We start from the raw sequence: 27,694 nt of genomic DNA on the forward strand, positions 1-27,694 counted from the left end.
AACGCAGTGAACAGCTGTAGAGTTTTTCTGCGGAGCCGGTGAGGATTTAGATAGCTTACTCCCTCTCCCGGAGGCGGTCTCTGTCAGCCTGAAATAAGGCGCTGGAAAACATGTCTCTGTTCCAGTCGGCACTAGATTTCCTCGCCGGGCCCGGCTCATCCGGAGCGGCCAGTCGGGACCAGAATGACTTCGTCGGACAAGTCGTGGAGCTCGGTGACATGAAGCTGAGGATCAGGAGAGTGATCGCGGAAGGTGAGATAGGAGTGTACCACAGCGAGAAATTTTGGTCACGTCTTCTGCGGCTAGTCATGCTAGTTAGCTGAATTGGCTAACATGTTAGCGTTTGTGAAATACCTCTACTGGAGTCAGTGATAATGTCGTTGTCAAGTGCTGGCCAATGACAACGATATTAAGAGTTACAACGAAGCAAACACCGGGAGATAATTTGGTTTCGAGTGTATCTAGTAAATGTTATATCGGTTCCCAGATTGCGGTACTTGAAGGAGATGAATACATTTTTATCTTCAGCTTAACATGTTTGTGTTACCGCTTTAATTCGCAGAGAGCTCCGTGTGTGCACGCAGAGCAACACTTTACGTGTCCACCTGACCTTACCACCTTTCATAGAAACATGGCACTTTTGGCTCCATCAAAAATTTTTTAAAGGTGTGAGTCAGGCCTGCCGGGCCGCGAACATATAAGTGATGACTGTTGTTAGTTGCCAAACATTTACACAACAGGGTGGGCCGAAAACTCTCTTCAAATCTCAGTCGAAACACCGCATTTGAAAAGCTTGGCTGGATTGTTTTTTGTGGCGTCAACAAGAGGGCTGTTCCAGTGTCAGCACTGGTACCTGCCTATTTAATCCTTCTTTTTTTTTTAAGTACATAAATATCTCCCATCTTTAGTTAGGGCTGCAGTAGAAACAAGTGAATACCAGAGATGCCACATGAAGAAATCCACTGGTCAGATTTGTGACAACAAACGGGGATCTTGCTGCATGGCTAGAGCACATGATAAATCTTTATTGTCAGGTTAACCACAATTAAACAGATTCAGACTCACATATATAATCTGTAGTTTAGATTTACAAAGTGCTTGAATTGGTAACTGGCAACAGTTCAATGTGATCTGATTAGTAGATCCTTTTTTCTCAGCCGTTGTGTGGATGGGAACCTAAATTGAAACTGTCTCCAACAACAAAAAGACAAAGGCTGATTTGATTTTCCTGATTTCTAGAGGTAGCACTGATCATTTGCTTTGTGCCCGGTCTATAAATATTATATTCTGCTTCTTGTAGGCATGTGAGAAGAGAACATAGTGCACTCTCAGGTTACACGATCTGATGTGCTCCAACATTTCACATAAACAATCAAGAAAGCTGCTTAGATCAATGATTGCTGAAGTTGAACTCCACCTAGTATCTTGCCGAAAAGTGCTTTCAAATTTTGGCAGATGGGTGTCTTCAGTGTCCCAGTTTCACAGCAGGAACCTCCAGCTGGCAGGCCAACCGATTTCACTTCTTCCATGGGCATTTCTAGACTCTCCCGGCACATTTAAAGCTACCTGGCACGTCTTTTTCTTTTTATCCAGTGCACTTTATATCCTTAATGGTGTCTTTGAACACATCTCTCTCTACACATCTATTTTGGACAGCTCTTACCTGTCCTAGTAGACTGTTCGTGGTATATTTTATTTTGCATGAGGCCTTCTGTAAGCTGCTATGAATTTACAGACTGTGGAAGTCAGTTCACTGTAAGGGCTGGGGGGATTTTTCCCTGTCTTTATGGTGTGAAACAGCATATCAGCCAAACATTGTTATTGCCCTGTCAGCTGATTTGATGGCATTTACTAGTGTCTGTGGCTGATGTTTGTGTTTTGTCACATCAGTTTTAAGCTGGCTGAAAAAATAGGGTGATAAAAGACTTCAGGTCCGTTGTGCTTGTGAGAACATTCACAGAAAGGCCCTAACCGGCTGGCAGGTTTGAACCAGGAATCACGCTGCACCGCTGTTCCTCAGATATCCTATGAGCTTTTTTTCCCAACGCTTATTCCGCTCTCTTTATTAGTATAATTGGTGTTGTGCTTTCACTTCCTTACCCACAATAGTTTGATTCAGACAGGTTAAAGGAGACACACAAGACTTCTAAAATCAAAGCAGATGGTGGAGTGGAGATCATTTTACACTAAAACGCTGCCCATCAGGCTATTTGAATGGTGCCATTGTTGGAACTTATTGCTGAGACAAAGACAATGGGTTGCTTTAACCAGATGGTTCTGTGTTTCTAGAGCTATAGTTTTTTTGTTTGCTGCACCAGCGATAGGGTTGTAATTACCCAAGCCAGTATTGTCTCTGAGTGAGATTAAATAAATTACTGTGATGATGAAGGACTGGAAGTATTTTTAAGTACTTTTCTGTATTTTTTTTCTTACAATAGTTTGGAAATTGGAGCAAAGGAAGTTGAGCTTTTTCAGGTTTCAGCCTCTTATCTTCCCCTTCACAAAACAGCGGAAGACATTTGAGCTCTACAGGGACGTTCTCAAAATGAACCACGTTACACATGAATCCTGTAAGGGACAACACATTATGCTGCGGTTTGATGTCAGTTGTATTTTTTGTGTGCCATGGGCTCAGAAATGTAGCATGAAGATGTTGGTGCGAGTCCCAGAAAAGGCAGTTTGTAAGAACTGGGGAAATAACCACCATACACACTTGGGTCTATGTAAAGTAACCTGTTAAAGATTGAAAGGATTCCTTCAGTTTTTCATGTGCAGAGCTAGGCTGGTAGTTGATTTACTCATCTCTATGGTAATCCTGGCATTTCCGTGTTTGCCTGAGGCTTGTTAAGTAGAACTACTTGGAAGAAGACACACATGCACGCGCACACACAGAGACCAGAGTTTCTTGTTCACCAGTCACAGTGACGCTTTAGTCAGGAAAAAAAACAAGTGACTGTAGGAAGGGGCACGTTATGTTGGTACTGTCATGTAAATTAACTATAACTCTGTGGCGATTGATAAACTAGATCCTCTTTTCTCTGATTGTCAGCACATCAGTTTAATTTTTGTAGCACATGTGCATCTTCTGCTTAGACACTTAACATTCCCATTATGGAATCATTAAAAAGCTATGTCAATTTAAGGGTCTGGCTTTAAGCAGCACAGAATAGTTTCATGAAATACATCGTAATGAGGATGGTGTGGTACTATCTGAAAACGGTTTCTCTAGAGGGGCGTACTGCGACAGAAGTTCAACACAGCCAGACTTTCCTTGTGTTAGCAGGCTCAACAAAACCTGAAACCCCAGTTGGAGATAACGGGTATCACGACAGTGGCTATCAATTTCTGCTTTTAATCCGGGCTTTCTGTTTCATGTGTGCACTCATATAAAAAGGAGCATTTTAACAGGTCGTATGACTCTTCTTTTGCACAAAATGATCCCTGTGAAAACTGCCTTCTCCAATCAGAGACATTATCAGATGATGACAAAGATAAAATGGTAATAAAAATCTATAAAGAACATAAAAAACAACAGAAAAATGCAACACTGCTGCAAATAAGACAAGAGATTAATCCTGCTGAAAATCATTAATTTGGTGACTTAGCACACAGAGGAATAAAATAAAATATTTTAATTTCAGTTAATTATTCTAATGCTCAGTGCACTCTGCTGCTGTTTATTTCTAAAATAACAGCTTCTCATTAGAGCTCTGAAACTTTAAACTGGATTCATTTAAACATTAAAGGTTACTGTCCCATAGCCCAATAAAAGAGACGTGGAAATCGCTTTAGTTAAGCAGATCAAAATTAAATTAATTGTGATTGAACAGGTATTCTTGGTGTGTGGTCTGTGTTCTGATAGCTGCAATTCCAGCAGTGTAAGAGAGACTTAGCAGCAGATTAGAATCACGTATAACAATGTTTATACATTTTCTGCTTCACCACATGAACACACTTTCCAGTGAGAATGCAATGTACAGTTTGCAATGCTGCAACTTTCCAGCTGGGCTTTATTTGTGATGTTAGTAAGGTCCAGCTTAAGATAAAACATATTCTCCTAGCAGAAAATCTGTATTACAGTTAGGTTCAAACCACTGCAATCCAAAACTCTGGTTGTAACCTGCTCCCAACCAGGTGATTTAACCAATTAAAAAAAAAAAAAAAGTCACTTTTGTGACACAGAAAACTCTGTATGGATTTCTGTGAAAGACTGATTATAGTAGCGAAACTTATTTTGACCACATAATAAGCAGTCAAGGTTTTAACCACACATTCAGTGAAAAACATAATCAGCAGGGCTTAAAGAGGAGCCTAAAGGTTAGAGAAGCAAGCTTGCGAAAGACACGTAACGAGTGTTACTGTTGTTTTTTTCAGCAAGGAATTTAAGCTCGAGCCTCTCCCCTGTGGTTGCAACAGATAAGACTGTGCTTATTTGTGACTTCTAAGCCTGAATGATTGTGGATATGTAGAGGGAGGGGGGATTGCTGAAGTTTTCAGTACTGTATACCATCATGAGGTGAAATGTAATCAATTCAGTGATCCATGAAATAAAATGGATTGCTTGGTGTGCTGGTTGTATTCCTGTGCTAAAAAGGAAAATCCATTCAAAAACACAGTATGGATTATAGCTATTGAACATGTTCTCCTGCTTGGTTTGTTAATGGCTGTACTAAGTGATGTTGCAGGGTAATGTCACCAGCCATCACTTTTAGTTCAGAGCAGTTCAGACACAGAAGTTTGACACCAGCTAGAAAATATTACACAAACTATCCTCGTCAGCTTCACACAATTTTGGGATACAGTGACCATCTGAGGCTGGTGAGAGTGTGTGAGTTTAGGAGCTCTTAGTCATAAAACACTAAAAATTAACAATAATAAGAATTGATTTATTGATCCCAGAGGGAAATTCACAATTAAATCCTCATTACTGTATTTTGATTTGTTTTTTTTTAAAGGTGGCTTTGCCTTTGTGTATGAAGCCCAGGACATGAGCAGTGGTAAAGACTACGCCCTCAAGGTAAGATAAGGTGTACTGGCTCACACCCTCAATGCTGCAAGTGTGTCACTGTTACATTTTGGCTGTATCAATCACCACTGAACATTTATTTGTTTATCACTGAACATTTATTTGCTCATGCACCCATTTGTTAATATTTAGGGCAGTGTCTTTACTGTATTACACAATACACAGAATCCGGCACATTAGCCCTGCTCACACTGATTTTGCGTTCTACAGCATATGCTTCTATTATGCAATAGAAAGGAAATACTACAAGTTATGAGTAATGTACACTAGTCAGTATGTGGGATGCAATACTAGCTGTGTTACTACGTACCCTTGAACATCCAATGAGATGTGACCCTTCACAGTGTAACAGAAAGATTTAGCTTTTTTTTGTATTTATATGGTATGCTGTGCTAACAAGCTATAAAGAAACTTTAAAAAAATGTAGGCTTATTATTGCGGGTGACTGCTTATCCTGCTATTTTGACGATCATATTCAATAATTACTGCAAGTCATTTAGTAAAGAATGATGTGGCTCCAGGGAATTATGCTCGCACCGTTTGCTACATACTTAATTCTGTTCGTTCTTCAGTTTCTAATTTAAATATAAAAACTTCAAAAGCTGAAGAACTAAGAATGTGAAGAATTAGAACAAATGGATTCATGTTTTTGTGTCTGTACTGCTTCACTGTCAGGATTCTCTGTGCTGTATTGTAGAAAAGTTAAGCAGTTAATTGTAAATGAGCTTTTAATGCAAGACAAATGAATTATAAATGCACAGCACCATGTTTGGACTGAGGAATCTCTGAAAGTGGCTAGTGAGTGTATCTATCACACAATTGGAGTTATGAGTTTTAAAATAATTATAATTTTATTGTTGTTTTTAATTCAAACTAAATGCTTTATGGGCTATTTATTGATGCAATATGTTAGTACAGTCTTGTTAAGGAAGTATTATGTAAAGATTGTGTAACTTTGATCAGAAAGCATTAACAAACTGATTGATTGAATGAATGCTTTTTTCCTCCCAGAGGTTGCTGTCTAATGAAGAAGAGAAGAACAAGGAAATCATTCAGGAAGTCTGCTTCATGGTATCCTTTAATCATTTATAAATAAAGGGAAAAATGTTTTTGTCATTTTTTAAAATCATCTTCATTATAGACAATAACAATTTGTTCTGGTAGCCCCTCAGAGCTAGAACCCTGAGGCTTGTCACAACAGCAGCGTTTTTTCTGTATGTTCCTTCACTCGCTGGCTCCATAGAAAAAGCTGTCAGGTCATCCAAATACAGTTCAGTTCTGCTCCGCGGCCTCGATCAGTAAAGAGGAGTCAGACACTGGGCAGGCTGAGTTTCTGATCCTCACTGAGCTGTGTAAAGGTAAATGTGCACACTGTTACACACAGAAAGGCACTGTTCTCAGTTTTTTCCTCTTCTTTGTGGTTCTTCAGTGCTGAATCAGTTCTTACTCATCAAATGTATGCGCAGTAATTCGGGGGTGCTGGAACTGTTTCCGAGTAACTTCCACTGTAAGACGTTTGTCATGAAAGTTTCCTGTCTGTAGCCTTTGTGCTTCCTGCTCAGCTTCCTTTTTGTGTAGTTACAACAGATATGGTTTTCATTCAGCAGTTTTTCAGCTTTCTAAGCAAATCCTTACAACTTACCACAGGAAAGTGTCTTAACAGAAATAAATCATTTATATAGTGTGTGTGTGTGAAGCACTTTTTCTTTCATTTAGTAATTTTATGGGTAATACGAGAGTTTTATCTGCATGTTTACATTCTTTTATCCTTTTGTATCCCTTCCGCCTCAGGTCAGCTGGTGGACTTTATAAAGAGGGTAGAGCAGAGGGCTCCTCTATCATGTGACACTGTGCTAAAAATCTTCTACCAGGCGTGCCGTGCTGTGCAGCATATGCACAAACAGAAGCCTGCTATCATACACAGAGACCTCAAGGTTGGTCTGCCTCTGGTAGTGGAAGAGTGAATGATGTATTACAGGGGAGGATGAATAAAAAAGTTGTTTAATTAGTGCATTTTTCTATGACTACATTTTCACAGTATCACGTGCTGCTGCCTCATTTTACAGGACAGTTCATAGTTCTGTTTTATGAGGCTTATTTCTGGCAGTTAAATGAAATGCTAACTCACTGCTTGCTTAATTTGTCACAGATTGAGAACCTCTTGATTAGTAACCAGGGCACCATCAAGCTGTGTGACTTTGGCAGCGCCACCACAGTGTCACATTATCCAGACTACAGCTGGTCGGCACAGAAGAGGTCCATGGTGGAGGATGAGGTACCCAAACATGCACACACTTAAACATCAGTTCTTGGTCATCTTAACAGGGACCTCCTTATAAAATACACTGATTATTAAAATGTATTGAATATTATATGAGATCATATTTTTCTAGGTTTCATTAATCAGTCTAATAATCTAAGGCCATTTTTGAACATATTGATAAATTAAAAATATGACTTCTGAAGTTATTACAGTCGAGTCACTTGTTATAAAGCACATTTAAAACAACAGGAGTTTCCATTTAAGATGAGTCAACAGTAAAACTATATAAGAATACACAGGATAAGGACTAAAACCAGAAATAAGGGCAAAAATGTAAAACCACTTAAAGATGAGAAATGTTACGATATTGTGCAAAAATCTGGAGCCACCCCTCATTTCTTTATATTTCTTTATAAGGTCTTATAATGCTGGCTGCTTTTTTTAAACTCATTTTCAGTCCAGTCCTTGTATCTGACCATTTTCAGATGAATGTCTTTTTCAAGCCACTTAACGCTGACCTGTAGATCATTAAAACATGACAGGGCACCTAACTCAAGAGATGAACCAGTGCTGTGCCTACATATAACAGACAACAACTTTAAATTATATCTTTAGGCTCTTTGTTACTATCAGCCTGTCTTAAAAACACATCATTTGTTCCTTTTATTTAGTTGAATCTACGAAAAACACCAAACAATAACACATTTGGCACATGCTAAAAAGCATTTTTGCACCAACCAGGTGATTCCCAAAGAGCTATTGGCTGAAAACCTGGCATATCTCTGCATGGTGCGCAGTGTTTCCTTAAATAATTTGAGGAAACTGGACAAGTGGAGGACAAAAGCAGTAAAAATTATCTACAGCAGACTGACAGTATCTGAAAGTCATGTCCTTATAAAATAGGAAAAAAATCGGAGACCTCAGAAGCCCCTTTTCCACTGACACGGTGCCGGTGCCAAGTGTTCAAACCGTTCAGCACTTTTCCCACCGCGAACTCTCTCAGTACTCGGCCAAAAAAATGGGTTCCATTCCAGCACCGTAAACTAGCTTGTCTGGAAAGAAGGAACGTGTGACGAAAGTGGCAGAACGGCATGACTCTGCCATCTCGACCTAAAGTTTTCCACACCCATTTCACTGCATTGTGTGTATTATTATTACATGAGAAAAACGATGCAATTTTCACAGCCGTGAATTAGGTTGGGCTTCAAGGCTGAACTTGCTGCTTTGCATCAGTTCATATCACAGATGCAAAGTGCGTGCTTGTCGTCTTGTTCGTAATCGCTGTCTGTGTTTACATTGTGCCGCACACAGATGCTGCAGTTTTGTTAGGATTGTAAAACGTGTTTGCAGCACAAGAAATAAAGTTTGTAAAAGAGGAGTGTGTTCTGCCACATTTGTGCCCTTCGGCTTCTGTTTCAAGACGAGGAACCGCCCACACTCATACATAAAGAAAGTGCAGTGGAAATGCAGGCCTGTTCTTAAGCATTTCACCGGTTCATTAAAATTGGCACAGGTGCCTTGTCAGTGGAAATGTGGATGCATCTGGCTTCAGTGGATCTATCTACTGTTCACCAAAGCCTGGTCTCAGTTGAAGGGTGGTTGTCAAGAAGCCATTCTTAAGAAAAAGAAATGTGGAGAAAAGGCTGAGATATGCAGTGAGTGTCTGCAGCCATCTGTGGAGGCTCTGTCATAGTCTGGAGCTGCATTTTAACCAGTGGTGTTGGGAATCTTGTCAAAATTGATTTAATTATGAACACAGAGAAGTACTGTGAGGTTCTGATCCACCATGTAGTACTATCTGGAAAGTGTCTGACGGGCAGCGGCTTAATTTGTCAGCATGACAATGATCCCAAACAACTGCCAATGCAGTAAAAGCATACCTGGATAGAAAAACACGTAACACTATAACTAGAATACTAAATAACTGGGTTGGCCTCCCCACAACCTGGACCTGAACATTATTGAAGCAAGGTGGGATTCATCTTGGCAGAGAACAGAACGAAAGGGAGCAAACATCCACAGAAGGTCTTTGAATGACCTCAAGAAGCCTGGAGAACCGTCCCTGAAGACTACTTAAATAAACTCTCAACAAAACTGCCAAAGAGAGTTCAGGTTGTAGACAGCAGAATAAAGGTGATCATACAAAGATTTATTTGTTCCCCCATTTCAATAAATCTCTGCACCTATTTCCCCTTTTCTTCGCAAAATACATAGAAATGAGGGTGGCTCAAGACTTTTGCGCAGTACTAGAGATAGAGAAAAGGAATCAAGGAGTGTTTAAAAAAACATGATGCAAAGCAAAATAAAAATAAACCCATAAAGGAACCTCAGAATGAACTGAAAGCAAAGGATAAGAAGTGGATAAAAATGTATTAAAAATGGTAAATACATAAAAGACAAGATTAAGCTGAAAACACAGAATATGTCATCTTAGAACAGTTTAAATATGTAAATGAATCTATTTCATCACTGATAATCTTAATGGTCCTGGTTTGACCAAGTTTGTGTTTATTCCCTTAAATCATGTTTGGAGATTGAAGGTTGAAGTCTGCTTCACATGTGAACAATTTATGTGGTTTTCATTTGTTTAAGAAAACATGGAAACGCTTCAGTTTTGTTATAAAAAGCTAGATGATTAATTGAGACAACAGCAGACACATACAGAACTCTCAGTGGCCCTAAGTGGGCAGAAACCAGAAACCTTTAATTGAATTAATAGCCAGAGATCCAGGAAGCCCCGATCAATCATGTAAATTATATTTATACCATAGCCACACAGCCGCCCATTCACTTTGCCCAGATGACCTTAGAACGCAGGACACCAGAGGTCTTGGTTTGTAAATCTAATAGACTGCTCGTTCACCAGCCACATGTCGCACATAATAGATGTGAGTATATACACGCATCGTGTGCACTTCTTATATAATGCTTAGCTCTGTAGTGGGGAACACGTGGCTTTTTCACTTCTGTGTAATCAGGAGAGAGAATTTTACAAAGATTTACAAATGTATGACTTCATATTTGCTTTGAAGTTAGTTTTTTCTTTTTTTTTTTTTTTTATAGATAACGAGGAACACCACGCCTGCATACCGAACACCAGAGATGATCGATCTCTATTCCAACTTTCCCATCAATGAGAAGCAAGACATCTGGGTCAGAGCATTGACTTTTTTTTCTAAATGTGCATATTCATTTTCAGATATTAGTTCACCTCTATTTATTATTATTTCTCTTCCTCTTCTTCTGCCTTTGCTGTGCTTATCTTTTGATGCATGTTTTTGCGTATTTTTTTTACCGCAAACAACCGGAGTTTGATTATCGTACTCATCATGTGTCCTCTCACCTGCAGGCGCTGGGATGCATCCTCTACCTGTTGTGTTTTAAGCAGCATCCATTTGAGGATGGGGCCAAGCTACAAATTGTCAACGGAAAGTACTCCATCCCTCAGAACGACGTCAAGTACACTGTGTATCACGACCTCATACGTATGTACTGCCTGTCAACCAGTCAGTTCATTGATTCATCAGTTCCAGCTAATTGCTCACAAGTTACAGTCGATGCCCTAAGCCAAATCTGCTTCACACCTTTACCAGCCTGCCAGATGTTTAGGGCAGCACTGCCAAAAATAGCATTCATGTAGAAAAATCATGCCACTAAATGCAATACAGAGCACTGGAAATGTAAATGATTTAAAATATGTAACTAGCTTAGTTTGGTTAAACAACAAATAAAATATGCCCGTCTCTTTCAAAGAGTCTTACAAAATCATACACTAAAGTTCTTTAACTCTATTGTGATATTTATTTATTCACATTGATTTCCATGTATGTGACTGACAAATTAGTTATTAATTAATTTTAGACAGTTTTCTGCCATTTTCATGAATATTTTTTATTATTCCATTGCCCATAAACATCAGTGCATTTATACTCACCTTTGTCATAAGTCTTTTTTTATCAGTTACATCGTCATGCTAACTTAACACACATTCTACCCTCCCCCCTTATTCTTCCCTCCTCCTCTTCCTCCTCAGGTTCCATGTTGAAGGTGAACCCAGAGGAACGTCTGTCTATTACAGAGTTGGTCAACCAGCTCCAGGAGATAGCAGCAGCCCGCAACGTCAACCCCAAGTCCCCCATTACTGAGGTGAATATGTGTTCTAAAAGTGCTCTAGTCCTTGGTGTGAGAAGCTATACTATAATAAAAACAAACAAAAAATACCCCTGCTATGCAGTATTTATAAAAAAGCTTGTGTATGTGTAGAGTAGCTCTTGAATCTACATCTCGAGTTCATCAGACAAGTTGGTGGTAGTGAAATCGTTTCTGCTTCAGGTATCGTTCTGAGTCGCTGACAGCTTTCACAAGTGTATTTTAGAGTAAACTGATCGGCTGAGGCAGTGGGGCACGTCCTCAGTGTGTGTGCCAGCCTGTGAAGAGGCTACTGACAGCCCGACCGACCACACGGCTTCTTCCTCTATGTGTATGCGTTTAAATGCGCACACACAACTTAAACTCCCTCAAATTGCTGATGCTGTTACATTTGCTAAGCCTCACATACAACACACACAGACTTGCGAACACACACACAAGCACAAAGGAGTCTGTATTCTCTTTCCCAGGCGCTTCTCTTCCCAGCTGGTAAGGTCCTAATGGGCCCAAAGAGAGAGAGAGACAGACGTGGAAAATGGGTGAACTGAAATTTAAAGCAAACATGAAGTGATACCAACACTTTAGTTGTAAAGCAGCATTTTCAGTGGCTATTAAAGAAAAGCTTTTTGACACCCACCACCTACAGTGGCTAATTGAGCACAATCAGATTTGAGATTTAACTCCGGGTTTTGGAACCGAAAACCACTTTACTCTGCGTGGTGGCCGACCATGACCAACTTATCAGCCACGATTCTCACCGCAAATCCTCAAAAATCCAGGTACTTATCACTAAACCCTCAGTCATTGTTGTGATTTACATAAAGCTGCTTTCAGTTTCAACATTTGCCAGGTTTACACTGATTTTTATGTAATTTTTTTCCTGCAATGTGTGCCTGCTTGTTTTGTGCTGATTGGGTGTGTGACTACGCTGAACTAAATGTTGGTTAAATGACTTTATGTTCTGGAATAAATGAAGAAATTGAGGCAATGAGATTTGTTTTGTTTTTTTTGTTTTTTGGATTTATAAAAATGTTTCACTAAACTGAATCCTGATGAGGCTGTTAAGTGTGTGCAGAGTGAAGGCAGATTTGGCGATTGCTGATCTGATTAGGGTTAAGAAGGGGTTTCCCTGCTGGATCTAAGGAGATTATGATCCTCGGACTTCTCCTCCTCCTCTTTCTGCTGCAGTTCGGCGCAGACATATGGAGAGGCTGAGAGGAGGGAAAGGAGAAAACTTGTGAAGGAAGTGAGACACTGAGAGGGAAATAAGCTAGACGTTACGCAGAGGCTGTTTGGCTGTTGAACACAGACCCAGACCGCCAGTAATCATCTGACACAGCCTATTTTTAATTTGTTGTAATTCGTCTATTTTTTTGGAGCTACGGATTTTTTCATTTCGGGACCTGATGTGTTTCTTAACACTTTTTGGCTCTGACCATTCGTTTTCTATCAAGCTCTGTTTTTATTCTGTGTGACCAAAATTGTGTATTTTTGGAGTATTCTTTATTTTTTCTTTGATATTTTTGAAGATATTTTGATTTTCCAAGGATGCTTTGATTTGAACTTTAACTTTCTGATGGTTTAGCCACTCTGTTTAAACAATACAGGACGTCTAGGCCACAAATCTTCTTCTTTTTTATATATATATATTTTTATGTCATTAACCTACCTGTTACAATGTTAAGTACATACTACTGTTGGCGTCCTGTGTATGATGGCTATGAATGTCTGCAGTTGCTGGAGCAGAACGGCGGTTTTGGCAATAATGGCGCACAGCCATCCATGCAGATCCACAACAGCCACAACAATGCAGGTAAAGGCTTTTTTCCTTTTTAATGGTAGGGGTTGGGATTGGGACAAAGCTTGTTAGGTTGTGGGTTGGGTTGTGTTTTTATTGTTTTTTTGTTTCAGGTGTTCACAGTTAAGTATAGGAGATTAAAACTGTGTGAAAGCACAGCAATATTGATATTTCATTTTGTCAGTGCCTTGTTTCCAAAATGGAAATGTCACAACTTATGTATTTGCTGTTGTTCAAAGATATAGAACCGAATTGCAGCTGCAGGGCTTTTTTTGTTGTTGTTGTTCTGATGCTTTCAGAAACACCTTTTTCTGGATTGTTTCTGTGATATAAGTTCACAAACAAGCCAGTCGATTGATTTCAGTTTAAAGTCCCTGCACAGACATCCCTGGCAAAAATTTGCTCAGGTGTTTGCCTGATTGTAGAAGGCTGAAAGAGAGAGAGGGAGCACCTGTCATTCACTGTTTAGTAGAACACCAATCAGATGTCCAACGGTGAAGAAAAGGCATGACTCCTCTTGTCCAGAAATGCTCCTGTGGGGAAGCACCATCAGAAACGGCTAGATCCGTATCTGTCCTACAAATTCTACTGTTTAGATGTAACTGAGCATGACATTTAATTTCTCCACCCTACCACTGCAACTCACTCAGTAACTGCAGTAAACTGCAGTTATTGTTATACCAGTGACCACCCAACTGCTGACGCATTTAACACACATACTAACTCTTCCATATCCAAGGTCCTATAAGGTCACTAAAAGTTTTTTCCTTCTCTGAGTGAGGAATGGCCACGATGGACTGCATTAGGTTGGCTATTTTTAATGGTAATAGAACAAATCCTCATATTTGTTATAATATATGTTCAGGCTCTTGGCATGATGAGTCATAGAATCAGGATAAATGTTCCTCAGCAAAACAATCTAATAACCAGATATTTTTGTCACTAATTTTGATGGATCTTTGCAAAGAGGTTCACATGCTGCTGGTGTATTATAGTAAGCAATGTGCGATTTGAATGTTTATAGCATAGCTGGTAGTGGTGTGCTCAGATTTCAAGTTTAGTAGTTGTTTTTTATATGAATCTGTTGCAAAAAATATAGATTAAAATGCTTCTTAGAAAAGAAAACGTTACACCCACAGACCATGCATTAGTATGTCTAAAGTAAAATGAAGGATTTAAAAATAACTAATTTGTTTGTTTTTGAGCTTATTTAGATTATGGATAGCATAAGCTCAAAGTACTTGGTGAGAAAATTATATTTGAAAATAATATTTGTCTGTTCATCTCATAATGAGCATAATAGGCTTATTTTTCCCATAAATATCCACACAGACTTATACATACGCAGAGACCTGCAAGCTGTCTACTGTCCACTAAGAGGATTTCTGCACTACCAGTCAACCATCTGTCGAAGGGCAGAATATGTTTGCTCTTTCCCTTGAGGAGTGGCTCCAACCGCCTGTTGTTATAACTCAGCATCAGGCAGCTGCATTACAGCTAAAAGAAACTGATTTTATCTGATGCATTTATTAGTTAAATGCTTCAGTTTGAGCCCTTTTAATGAACCCCAGAATGTAATTAAAGGTTTATATGAGCATGATCGTTCTTCATAAGTGTCACACATCTTGCTGCTAATAGCGGGCGGCTGTGATTTCACTAGCTAAACCAAGTGTATGCGCTTAAGCTCTGACATTGCCTGTAAATTCATTATATTTACTATTATTTACCTCACCTTTTTTAAAGGTGTATATGATCCTGATCAGTCTGGGAGTGGCCTGTTTGATATCTTAAAGGGAGGAACAGAGCGCTTCCTGACCAACATAAAGGACACTTCCTCCAAGGTCATCCAGTCAGTAGCTAGGTAAGATGCTTCTTGTTACCATGAATTTCATTCTTCAATTTATTTATGCCTCACTTGTTGTCATATACATTTTAATAAATCTTTTTCATTATGGTTGCTTTTTTGTTTTGGGGTTTGTTTGTTTTTTGTGTGTTTGTTTTTTTGGAGGAGTTGACTTTCAGTTAAACTTTCTACATTTTTACATTGGTTACATGTAGTTGCATATAATGCATAGTTCCACCACAGTATTTCCTTTGGTAATGTTAAATGTCAAATTTTAATGTCCTGTACGGATCCAGAAAATGGCAACTGTTTTCTAAGCAACACTGTTTCTCAGTTGTTTCGTCACAGTTGCGTTAACCTAAAGTGAATGTAGATTATTGTACACCTGCAACTGTGTCTCACACTTATCATAACCTGGTCCCAGATTTACCTTTTAAAAGGAACATTTTGTTGTGTGATTGTCTAAATGTGCGTTTCCACTCAGACTGCAGTGTTTATGGTCCCAGAGGATGACGTACCTTATTCATTTGCCATTCTCTTACTGACCATTGCTACATTCATTGACTAATGGAGTCTGCTACACTGCAGCAACCAGTGTAAATGTAATGACTGCGAAAGGTATAGACAGGTTAAGCAGCAAAGTGTTCCTTTGATAGCCCCATTGTTCACATCTGTTAAAGTTTGTCTCATTTGGTTATTTCTTTCAGTAGTTTGCTCCATTTGTTTGGTCATTTTTTTATTTTTTGTTTTTTTTTTTCCCCCCTCTGTCCCAAACTCTCATGGTCCCACTATGTGTCCATCTCCTAGCAGCCCAAGGTAAATATGGGTTAGTGAAATGCGTCAGCTCATGCGTTACTGTGTGTGTTCTGTAGTGTGTGTTTAATTTAGTAGGAAAAAATTTTATGTCTTTTGTTGCTCAGTGTCCACCATCATACCTTGCTGATCCTAACATCGCACATTCAGTAATTGAGCTGAGTGAATGCAGAGTGTGATGTGAATGGACAAACCCTTACTTATTGTAGGTGCTCGCCTTGCAGCCGGAAGGTTGCAGGTTCGAGCCTCTGTCCCTGGGCTGCATTGTGTCCTTGGGCAAGACACTTAAACCACATTGCCTAATGGTAGCGCCGGTCTCTGGCTGCATGACCGCAGATGCTCGTCTCTGGATGAGTGATCTGGAATCATCATTTCGTTGTGTGCCTTGTGCGCACAATGACAATGAGTTGAATCTAATCTAATCTAAAATGATACACGGTAGTCAAAACAAACTCTCTCTGAGAGTCTTTCAGGAAACTATTGAACTAATATTAACATGTTCAAACTTTGTTTGAGAAAACTAGAATTGGTGTCATAGTAGTGATGGAACAGAAAGCAGTGCAGATTCTTAGTCATTTAAATGGACCATAAATGGTGACATTTGTTTTGGTGCCTTTAACATAGCAATCATATTTGTTGCTATAAATTAAAAGCATCATTTTTTAAAATGTATTTATTTAAATATAACTATAGGTAAAGAGCCCCTTTTTGTTTGTTGTTGCTTGTTTTTGTCATATCAAATTTGATTACATGATTTATTTAATCTACCTTCTTACTTTAAAGTAACTGTTAACACATTACTTTTAAGTCTTTAAATTCCACTATTTTATCCACTGATTTAAAAATATTCACATATTTTTATGTGTGTGTATATAAAATAGTGTGTGTGTGAGAGTGTTATGTAGCTATGCTTTCAGGTCTACATGGAGTAATCATCAGAAATAATTTCAGGGTAGCCACTGGGGTTGTTTTTACTTTTAATTTAAATGCACATCAGAAATTAAAAGAATATTTAATTTGCATGCAACTTTTCTTGCATCTGTTGAGCTGTTTATTCATACTTTTAGCCACCTGTTTGAACCATGTATTCATCACACATAACCACCTTGTGATTTACGTGCTTGCTTGCCAAATAGTTTTTATGCTTTCACTGCATATTTTTTAGGTTTTTAACCTGACTTAATATGTCCACGTTTTATTTTGACTCCACTGCTTACTAAATAACCTTTTCAGTTACATGTGTCTTAATTTGTGTCCTAATATCATACAAGTCAAAGTCATCATCACAGATGGCTCAATTTCTTTGTTTGGCCTACAGTTTGTTTGTCTGTACTAAACTGTATGTGCACTAGAAATCATGTTGCCTTGTTTTAGTTGTCGTCATTATTCCAGTATGATTGTGTATTAGTAAGATCCAATGAAACCTAACTTGTATATAATATTACTGCCAGTATTACTTAATACCCAGGAGCCATTGGCAGTAATGAGTGTTCCTGTGTGTGTGTGTGTGTGCGTGTGTGTGTGTGTGCTTTCAAGCATTTGCCAGATGCTTGTGCTGCAATAAAGAATAAAGAAAGATAAACTGGGGACTGTCTTAATTATATTTACATAATTACCAGGGCAATATTAATCAAAACTGGTTGAAATTGTGTATTGAGTGGCGGCTCTGGCTGAGATGAATATCCAGCAGTTGATCATCCTTCAACATCTGGATTTCAAAACCAGAGTTGAAAAGCTTTCGTTTCTCTACCAGTTTGTATCATTTGGCTGTTTTCAGCCCTGTTTTATCATTTATGCTTGTCCTCGTACTGTTGTGTACATACTGGTTTTATAATTGCCCTTTTAATTTCTGTTACAGCTATGCCAAAGGGGACCTGGATATTTCATATATCACCTCCCGAATTGCAGGTAGGCATACTGTCAACCATAGAAAAGACTTCACCATTCAGTCATTTCATATGTGCCAAGTACAGCATCATCAGTGACCCCCATTCAGACACGCCTTTGCTGTGTGTGTGTGTGTGTGTGTGTGTGTGTGTGTGTGTGTGTGTGTGTGTGTGTGTGTGTGTGTGTAGTCATGTCTTTCCCAGCAGAGGGAGTAGAGTCGGCAATAAAGAACAACATTGAGGATGTCCGGCTTTTCCTTGATTCACGTCATGCTGGCCACTACGCTGTGTACAACCTCTCCAAACGATCCTACAGGCCCTCTCGATTCCACAACAGGGTATGACGTTTTTGCGTGCTTGTGTGTGTACGTGCATCTTTGTGATATGGGGTTTGTGTCAGTGTGGGAAATCCCTAAAAACGAAGGGTAAATTATAGCTTAGTCTGGATAGTCTGTTTACTCTCAGTAATTACAGGTGTAATAGTGTTTATAGGTGCTGTTGTGATGCCTAATTTTTGTGTGTGTAGGTTTCAGAGTGTAACTGGCAGGTGCGCCGTGCCCCTAACCTCCGCAGTCTCTACAGCGTATGTAAAAACATGCATCTATGGCTCAAACAGGACCAGCGGAACATCTGTGTAGTACACTGCCTGGTAAGTTAGCCCTTTGCACATGCTCAGATAGGGAGGAGTACTGAAGGACATGGCGTGAAACTGAGCGGGATGCCACCTGCCACAGCTTCACTGTGTACCCCTTTCTGTGTGCAGGATGGCAGAGCAGCATCAGCAGTGGCAGTTTGCTCCTTCTTGTGTTTTTGCCGCCTTTTCACCACAGCTGAGGCAGCAGTCTACATGTTTTCAATGAAACGCTGCCCACCGGGCATAACACCATCACACAAGAGGTATAATGTGTAGAAAAGGAGGCTGATTTGTGGGTTGGCCATCCTTAGTAGGACCCACGATCTCAATTTTGCTTTCTGCTGTTAGGTATATAGAGTATATGTGTGACATGATGGCGGAGGAGCCCATCGTCCCTCACAGCAAGCCTGTAGTTATACGCTCCATCGCCATGACGCCAGTGCCACTGTTCAACAAGCAGCGTAACGGGTGCAGGCCGTTCTGTGAAGTCTATGTTGGAGATGAGAGGGTCCTCACCACATCACAGGAGTATGACAGGATGCAGTAAGTTTTTGTCTGCACAAGCACGGCCTGACAGGTTTCCCTTTACTTTAGCAATCTAATCTAAATGTTATCCAGTTACTCACTTTGCAGTTTCCTCTCTCACCATCTCACTTTTCAGGGATTTTAAGATAGAAGATGGGAAAGCAGAGATTCCTCTCAATGTTACAGTTCAAGGAGATGTACTGGTTGTGATCTATCATGCAAGATCTACGCTGGGAGGACGTCTGCAGGCAAAGGTATAAACACAGACACCCTTGCTTAAAGCCTCAAATTGGTGATGAATATGAAGAAACACACAGCATTTATAATTCTCCTTCAGATGGCATCCATGAAAATGTTCCAGTTCCAGTTCCACACAGGCTTTGTACCAAGAAATGCGACCACTGTCAAGTTCGCCAAGTATGTATGCTGCGTTAATCCATAGGATACTGCTGCAAGTTATTTTTATTAATATTCATTAACAGTTGAAGCTGGTCTTGATTGTTGAACTTTTGTAGCTGGATTTCTTGTAACAAGTAATTTAAACTAGAGTGCTTTCAATATGCTTTGTTCAGAATTTCTTTTTTATTAACTTGTTCTTCTCTCAGGTATGATCTGGATGCCTGTGACATCCAGGAGAAGTACCCAGACTTGTTCCAGGTCAACTTGGACATTGAGGTTGAATCCAGGGACAGACCCAGCACCAAGACACCTCCGTGGGAGGGCTTCCAAACCAAGGGCCTCAACCCCAAGATCCTTTTCTCCTCTCGTGATGAACAGCAAGAGATCCTCAGCAAATTTGGTGCATGGCTTTACTTTGAGTGATAGTGTTTTCATCTATTTCTTATTTTGTTTTTAGATTAGACATCTTCCCTCTTTTCTGCCCTTGAGCCGCTCTTCAGTTTTTCTAATTTACTCATACATATGAACTAAACTTGAAACCTTTATCGCTGCAGGTAAGCCCGAGCTGCCTCGTCAGCCAGGCTCTTCTGCATTTTATGATTCAGAGTTGCCCCAGCTAGCTCAGACCCCTGACAGTTCCAATGCAACAGAACCAGAGTCTCCTATGAGCAATGATGCTAATGCCAGCAACTTCTTCCAGACCCTGGACTGGGAAGGTAGTATTCTGTTGTATTCTACTCTATAAATCTGTAATCTATAATTTTATTAATCTATGTAGCATTTTCTTAACCTTTTTTACCTTGAATTTTTCACTGACCAGCTTCCTATGATTACAGATGTGCGTGGCTCTCAGGATACCTCAGACAACCAAGGAGGAGGATCCATGAATGAGCAGGAGGACCTGAGTGATCAATCAGAAGGAGAGTCTGACTCGTATTATGCTGCCAGTGGGGAGCCATTGTCACGTGACCACAGCGAGTCGCTGTTTGATTCTAACTTTCAGGTGCAGAAAATCTTATCAATATATTAATACATTATTCCTCCCTTTATACGTCTATTAAGTAGTACCAAAATTCTCTTTTTCTTGACTCCATTTATTTCTTTATATTCTTGGTTTCTTTGTCTCCCCTTCAGACGGCATCTCCTGCAACACCGGAGGCTCCTCCTGACGACACAGCTGACCTCTTGGGGTTGAACTCTGACCTTCAACCTCCATCCATGTCCTCAACCACCTCTGCTCCTCAACAAGGAGATCAGGGAGAAATGAAAACTGCTTCCAGCAACAGCGACCTCCTCAATGACTTATTTGCGCCTCCTGCTGGTCAGACAGGAGCAGTGCAGGAAGATTTGTTTTTCAGCGGGCCGGCCAGTGGGGCCACACCAGACCAAAAACGTAAGGACCGAGGCTTAATACGTGCTAATTGTTTTATTCTGAAACTTCTTCAGTTGCACTTAATACAGTTTTCCTGTCACTTTTTCTGTGTTGCAGCAATGGGAGATCTTTTTGATCCATTTGGGATGGGATCTGGCTCTGGTGTCGGCTCCAGTGTTGGTTCATCTCGTCAAGCCTCTGGACCAGACCTGTTTGGAGACTTGTTGGGTTCTGATAGTTCAGCCACCAGTGGATTTAGTTCAGCTCACAGTAACGCCACTCCCGCTTCTAACACCAGCCTCTTCAACCTCAGTAAGTACATCAGTTCCTGTGACATCAGTCATTGTTATCTCCCAACTATCTAGTGTTCAAATCCCAATGTTTGCATTAAGGATATATGATGATTGTTTACACACACACTGAACTAACACACGGGATAACCTTCCTGACAGTATCTTACAATATTCCCACTTTTCCAGGAGAAACTATTTTCACCTTCCTTCAAACACTGAGTTGATCTCACAATCCTTCCTCTCAACATTTTCATTTACATGGGAAAGAGAGTTCATTGTTGAGATGCTTTTCTCTTAACAGATAAACTTGTAAATGATACCCCTAAGATGACATCTTCAGCCAGCCAGCCAGACCTGCTCGGTGGATGGGACAGCTGGGCAACAGGGACCACTGCAGGCATGAGCACCACTGCTAGCAAACCCAGTTATACCAATGCAGGTAGGAGGAACATTCCTAAATAAACACATTTATTTGTCTATAAATGTGTTTTATAGACAAAATCAAAATTTTAAATCTGAAAAAGTTGTGACTTCCATATTTTTCACTATTTTTAGCTTCTGGTATGACATCCATGTCAAAGGCCAAGTCTCAGACCTTTGATCCTTTTGCTGACCTGGGAAACCTGAACTCCAACTTGCCAGGTAGGAGCCCATGTAAGGGTGCTGTGCTGACAGTAAGCCGAGCAGTTTATGCCCATAAAAGAGGAAGGCTGTCAATCTTATAATCCTATAAATTGATCTCATCTAACTATAACCCCTCAATTTTTTTTCCTGCAGGTTCCTCCAGCAGTCATTTTTCTGGGCCTTCTTTTGGCACAAAGGGTCCTTCTTCTTCTTCTTCTTCCTCTTCCTCTGCTAAGCCTCAAGCTCAGCCGTGGCAGGCTGGAAGACCCACCTCAGCCCAGAACAAACCTTGGATGCCCGGACCAGGGTCTGGATCTGGCCCTAAAGTGTCTACAGCATCTCAGCCTGCAGGCTCGCAGTCCTCTAAACCAAACTACAACCTTAACTTCACTAGTGTCATCGGTGGGAGAGAAGAGAGAGGAGTTCGTGGGCCTGGATTTGGTAAGAGAAATATGTATACAATAACCAATCAAACATTTGGGAGAGAACATTAAAAAGTTAAATGAGGTGGGGCGCCCAGATGGCTTAGTGGTGAAGTCGGCGACCACATATATATGCCGCGTTGTGGTGCAGGTGGCGTGGGTTTGAGTCCCGGCGTGTCTTCTGTCTCCCTCTACTGCTGATAAAAGCCACTGTGGCCAAAAATGCAAAAAAAAAAAAAGTTAAATGAAGTGTTTTACATTTTATTTTTGTTTACTGATTTTTGCTTGTAGTTTGTGGTACTTTAAAGTGTATCAGGAAATCAAATGTCTTGTATTTCCCTGGTCTTCTCTTTGCTTGAATAAGCATGAAATCTTTTTATACCCATAAAGTTTGTATATCGTAGATAATTTTTCTGTGCTGTTGTCTCTCAGGCCCCAAGCCAAAGGTAAAGGAAGATGATTTTGGGGATCTGCTCTCAACTCAGGGTTTTGCTTCTAAACCTGACAAGAAAGGACCAAGAACCATCGCTGAAATGAGGAGACAGGAGATCACAAAAGACATGGATCCTCTGAAATTACAGGTAGCAATCTCAATACATATGTCAAGGCTCTTTTATTTATACGGCACACTTAGAAACAGGAGTGGTCTCAAAGTGCTTTTCAGTCAAAGCAAACAAGTGTACAAAGATGTAAGAATAAAAACTTAGCCACGATTGCAGCCAGAAGAGATAAAAGGAAAAAATATTAAAACATGGAGGATGTAAAAATTACAATCCAGTGAATACATTTACAAAAACAAAGTTAAGCTATAATATCACAGTAAATTACTATAAAGAAATAAATACATTAGTGGGAAAAAAAGAAACGATAACGATAAATAAGCATCAAAAACTGTGAGTGAACTTGTCAAAAACTGGGGGGACGAAAACAGCAGGAAAAGTGGATCTCAGGTATTGAATAAGACCTTATATGTGATGTCATATAAGGTCCATATCTGCAGGCAACAGTGAATGTTACCTTTACTTTTTAGCCAAGAGTGGTGAGCTGACAGGAGATGTTGGGAGGATGACCTAAGAGACTTGGGACAGAATATGTGAATGACTTTGTTAGATCAGGGGTAGGGAACTCCAGGCCTCGAGAGCCGGTGTCCTGCAGGTTTTAGATGTGTCCCTGATCCAGCACACCTGACTCAAATGACTGAATTACCTCCTCAGTCTACAGTCAAGTTCTCCAGAGTCCTGCTAATGACTTCTATATGTGATTCAGGTGTGCTGGATCAGGGACACATCTAAAACCTGCAGGACACCGGCTCTCGAGGCCTGGAGTTCCCTACCCCTGTGTTAGATACTTAAAAACACAGTGTGCGCTCCTGGGCAAAAAGCTTTTGTAAGAACTACAGTGTGTGTAGTTCTTACAAAAGCTGCTCTGGTTAAATAAAGGGGTGATAGCAGTGAGTAAATCACCATTGTCTGCTGATGCATAAAGCCAGCCAAAGATGCAGACTGAGAATCCCAGAAAACTGGACTTTCCACTATTTCAAGTGTCGTCTTCACCGTCTGCAATATCTCAAAACTGTGTCTGAAAAATGTAGTTTATTGAACAGTTTCTGATGAATAAACTGCAAACAACAGCACACTGCTTTATCCCAAATCCTCCTCCAATAAACCTCTTGGCTGTGAAGGGAAACAGTAGCTTCCAAGTTGTAAAAATCTGTTATTATGCTGCAGATTTTGGACTGGATTGAAGGGAAGGAGCGAAACATTCGAGCACTGCTGTCAACTCTTCACACAGTGCTGTGGGAGGGTGAAATGCGCTGGAAGCCTGTGAGCATGGCCGACCTGGTGACACCTGACCAGGTGAAGAAATACTATAGGAAGGCTGTGCTGGTTGTCCACCCAGATAAGGTACAGTATCAAATCCTGCTGGATCTGAACAATGGTGCCAATGCAAAAGTGCCTTAAACGGCTTTATTTATTTATTTAAATTAGCCAGCAAGCAGGAGGCAACCCTTCGAGTTGTGACAAGTAGTCACATTGTATCGAAAACGCTAAAACTAGCCCTCCTTTTCACTTGATTTATGACCTCATTATATGAGATGAGTTTTGTGCCTGATGCTTTTATGGTCTTCTTTAAAGTAGCATAATGCTTATTTTGTTAATTGTTGTATTTAAAGATTAAACACAGTTATCAGTTTATCTATTTTTAGCATTTTTGCCTCTGAAAAACATTTGAATGCTCATCTTTTATGTTTTTAATGCTGTATTAATCAGTGCAACATCTTTATGCTGTCTTCAGGCAACGGGCCAGCCTTATGAACAGTACGCTAAGATGATCTTTATGGAACTGAATGACGCCTGGTCAGAGTTTGAGAACCAGGGATCCAAAGCACTCTTCTAAAACCCTGGCCTGGATCCCAGCTAGACCAGACCAGACCAGACTGGACTGGATTTGGCCTAACAAAACAGCAGACTGGGCCAGATTGGACAGGACTGAGCCCACATTGGGCCTTAGGGGCAAAAAGCCTCTGAGAGGTGTCCTCTCTACCATTCCCTCCCTCCTTCTTTATTTTCTTCTGTTTCTTCGATCCAAAAAAAAAAAAAAAAAAAAGACCTTTTGCCTCATGTCTGGCTGTCGTGAAAGTTTCCTTGCTGTGGTCTATAAGCAGCCAGTTAAATAAACGTGATCATTCTTGAACTCACTGCCTACCTGTATGACTGCCTGAGTGGTGCTGCAAACATCAGGAGGAAGGATTAGGCAACAATCACGGAGAAGACAAAATGGAAACAAAAACCAGAAAATAAAAAGACTTCTAAAATGATCGTAGTCTGATAAAACACCCCAACGCTAATACAACGCTGATAAATCGGCTGTGGCTGGATGTTGAAGTCATTTGTGCCTGGCACTTGTGCAAACAATCAGTCATTAACTGACTGGTGAACCTAAATTGAATGTGGCTGTAAATCAGTCAGCATGCCGGCCGACGTGAAAGTCCAAAAGATACATTTTTGTGTTTAGTTGCCTCAAAAGAGCCAAGGCTGCTGTTGAGTCTAGGAACATACCTGCCATGGCCAGGACTGGATTTTTAAAAAGATCCTGCAATGATACAGAAGCAGGATTTAAATCTCCCCAGGATTCTTAAATGAGAGAGATCTATTGAAAATGACCTCTAATACAGATACTGCTGCGCCTTTAGGGGTGAAGACTTGTTTGGGTTTGTTCTTGAGCTGTTTCTTCTCCAGAAAGTGAAGACAGTTGCCTGCTGAACACTACTAGTGCTGCTTCTACCATTATCATTTTTGCTGCACACACTCCTGAGATTGATGTTAAATCATGCTATAAACTCAAGTGGGCAGTCTGTTGTTTTTGAAGTGCTCTTTTAATCCTTTCCACTCAGGCTACACCGTGTAGCTAACTGCATGCTCTCCTACACCAACACCTCACGAGGTAGGTGTGTTTGATTTTTTTTTTTTTTTAAACCAGGGTAGTCCAAATGGGCAGCAGCTTTTCTTTTCTTTCGGAAGTGCTCTTTTTCTTGTAGCAGAAACGGAGAAGGGGATATCCATCATCAACTGTCATTACACCCCTCTCTGTCTCTTCAAGCTTCACCCACCTCCGGTGTTTAGAGTTCTTTTTTTTTTTTTTGCAAGATGAGTAACTGAAGGATTGAAAAAGGAAATGGTGATTTAATCTGGTTGCTCTGTTTTATGTTTTCTTGTATTTTGGGGTCCATTCTCTGTTTGCATTAAGCTGTTTGTCAGTTAATCATCACTTCAGTGTAAATATAAAAGTCAAGTAGTTAAGATGGCTGGCTGGGCATTTTGTTTTTTTGAGCTTCATGGTTGGCTGTGTGTGTGTGTGTGTGTGTGTGTGTGTGTGTGTGTGTGTGTGTGTGTGTGTGTGTGTGCGTGTGCGTGCGTGTGTGTGCGTGTGTGTGTGTGTAACATAAAGAAACCTTGTTGAACATCATGCTTTCTTGTCAGCATTCACAATCTTTTCTCCTTAATTTAATTTTCTCAGCCTCTCCCATGTCTTGCGATTATTGTACATTCATCTCTTTCCAACTCTGACTTGTTTATTTCACATTTTACCTCATGGACCAATCAAATCACCTGTTTTCTTATTTATTATTTTTTCTTTTTTTTGTGGGGGGGGGGTTAACATATTTTTGTGCATATTAATGGCACAAATGACATAATATATAAGTGGAATGTGCTGAGGTGAAATGGGAATGTGGTTACTTAATCACAGTGAGCCTCTTTGTTCCTGTTTTCATTCCAAAGTATCAAATATCAATACGAATGTGCTTTTACAAATATATATCGTCTCTCTGGTTATGTGGTATGTGTTTCAGTTGTCCATTCATTTGCCTTTTTTTTTTTTTATTAAACATTTTTTTTCCTCTTAATGCAGAACTGCAAATTTTGGTTCTATTCTCCATTTTGTTACCATTCACTCAAAGGGGCCAGCAAAATAAAATTAGGAAAAAAATATATAATTTTGATGCTTGAAATTCAGTTAAATCTCTCATGGACAATATGATACAACAGTATAAAGAGTGTTGATTGTGAAATCTACACATCCACAACTGTACCAAATTACATCCTACTAATATGAATGTAGATTTCATTGTGAAAACAAATTAAAATAATTTTGATCTGAGGCAAACATTTTGGTGTCTCGTTTTTGTCTCAGTAGATAAAAGGTTCTGAATTGTTATACATCTTGATCCATATAGATATACCCATCAGAAGATGGCTACGCTGTTGTCATAAAGGGATGGACATAGTCATGGCCAATGATGCTCAGGTAGGCTGTGGCATTTGTACTGAGGCCCCAAAGTGTGCCAAGATGATATGTCACACACTGTTACACCACCACCATGAACCAATGAAACAAGGGAGGATGGATCTGTTCTTTGGTGTCATTTACACCAAATTCTGACCCCACAATCTGAATATTACAGCTGAAACTGAGACTCACCAGATGTGCAGTGTTTTTCTGATCTTCTGTTGTCCAATTTTGGTGAGCCCATGTGAATTGTGGCCTCAGTTTCCTGTTTTTAGCTGGTACCCGGTGAAGTCATCTGCTTCAAGCCCGACCTGCTGTGTTGGATGTGACATGAATGTCTCTTCCGTGCTCTTCTGCGTACTTTGGTTGTAATGAGTGGTAGGGTTTCTCTGTAAACCCTAGAAATGGTTATGGTAAAAATCCCAGTAGATCAGCAGCTTCTGAAATACTCAGACAAGCCCAACAATCACACCGCATTCAAAATCACTTAAATCACCTTTCTTCCTCAGTCTGATGCTCAGTTTGAACTTCAGCAGGTTGTCTTGATCATGTATAAATGCCTAAGTGGAGTGAGTTGCTGCCATGTGATTGGCTGATTAGACATTTGTGTTAATGAGCAGTTGAATAGGTGTAACTAATGAAGCGGCCAGTGAGTGTATGATTAGGAAGTGATGAGGGGTTGATGCAGCAGCAGCATTTACATGTCAGAGGGAGGAGCGGGAAATGCAGCTTTCACATCTTTTTTTTTTTGCCCAGATGCAATTTCTGAAGCTTCAGCCTTTCTATTATTTGCACTTATTAACTGTACAACAAAGTGAAATGAGTTTTACTGATAATTTTCCCAATGCATAGGAGACAG

The 27,694-nt window shown here is 40.1% G+C and overlaps 1 protein-coding gene across 2 annotated transcripts; it reads left to right on the forward strand.

Moving 5' to 3' along the window:
• The first annotated feature begins 110 nt into the window (after positions 1 to 110).
• LOC115785435 (cyclin-G-associated kinase-like) lies at positions 111 to 26,712 on the forward strand. 2 transcript variants are annotated; one of them, XM_030737059.1, is made up of 30 exons: positions 111 to 252; positions 4,956 to 5,017; positions 6,038 to 6,097; positions 6,270 to 6,384; positions 6,818 to 6,960; positions 7,176 to 7,301; positions 10,353 to 10,442; positions 10,639 to 10,774; positions 11,323 to 11,435; positions 13,173 to 13,251; positions 14,980 to 15,097; positions 15,887 to 15,895; positions 17,751 to 17,800; positions 17,968 to 18,116; positions 18,305 to 18,427; positions 18,542 to 18,675; positions 18,761 to 18,955; positions 19,074 to 19,191; positions 19,275 to 19,354; positions 19,543 to 19,736; positions 19,891 to 20,052; positions 20,173 to 20,339; positions 20,471 to 20,729; positions 20,826 to 21,020; positions 21,303 to 21,440; positions 21,557 to 21,643; positions 21,779 to 22,066; positions 22,480 to 22,628; positions 23,775 to 23,951; positions 24,343 to 26,712. In XM_030737059.1, the coding sequence occupies exons 1-30, from the start codon at positions 111 to 113 to the stop codon at positions 24,442 to 24,444; spliced, it is 3,960 nt and encodes a 1,319-aa protein (XP_030592919.1). In that variant the 3' UTR covers positions 24,445 to 26,712. The 2 variants fall into 2 exon arrangements, with proteins under 2 accessions (XP_030592919.1, XP_030592921.1); XM_030737061.1 differs by lacking the exon at positions 15,887 to 15,895 and having other exon boundaries at positions 24,343 to 24,483.
• Positions 26,713 to 27,694: the final 982 nt, after the last annotated feature.

The sequence above is a fragment of the Archocentrus centrarchus genome, chromosome 9 (assembly GCF_007364275.1).
Source record: "Archocentrus centrarchus isolate MPI-CPG fArcCen1 chromosome 9, fArcCen1, whole genome shotgun sequence".
Lineage (NCBI taxonomy): Eukaryota > Metazoa > Chordata > Actinopteri > Cichliformes > Cichlidae > Archocentrus > Archocentrus centrarchus.

What these genes read in the sequence shown, in the direction of transcription:
- LOC115785435 (XM_030737059.1), top strand. Translation starts at nt 111, where the DNA reads ATGTCTCTGTTCCAGTCGGCACTAGATTTCCTCGCCGGGCCCGGCTCA. An exon ending in TCATACACAGAGACCTCAAG is followed by an intron (nt 6,961 to 7,175) that starts GTTGGTCTGCCT and finishes AATTTGTCACAG; the next exon opens with ATTGAGAACCTCTTGATTAG. An exon ending in CCAGACCCTGGACTGGGAAG is followed by an intron (nt 20,053 to 20,172) that starts GTAGTATTCTGT and finishes CTATGATTACAG; the next exon opens with ATGTGCGTGGCTCTCAGGAT.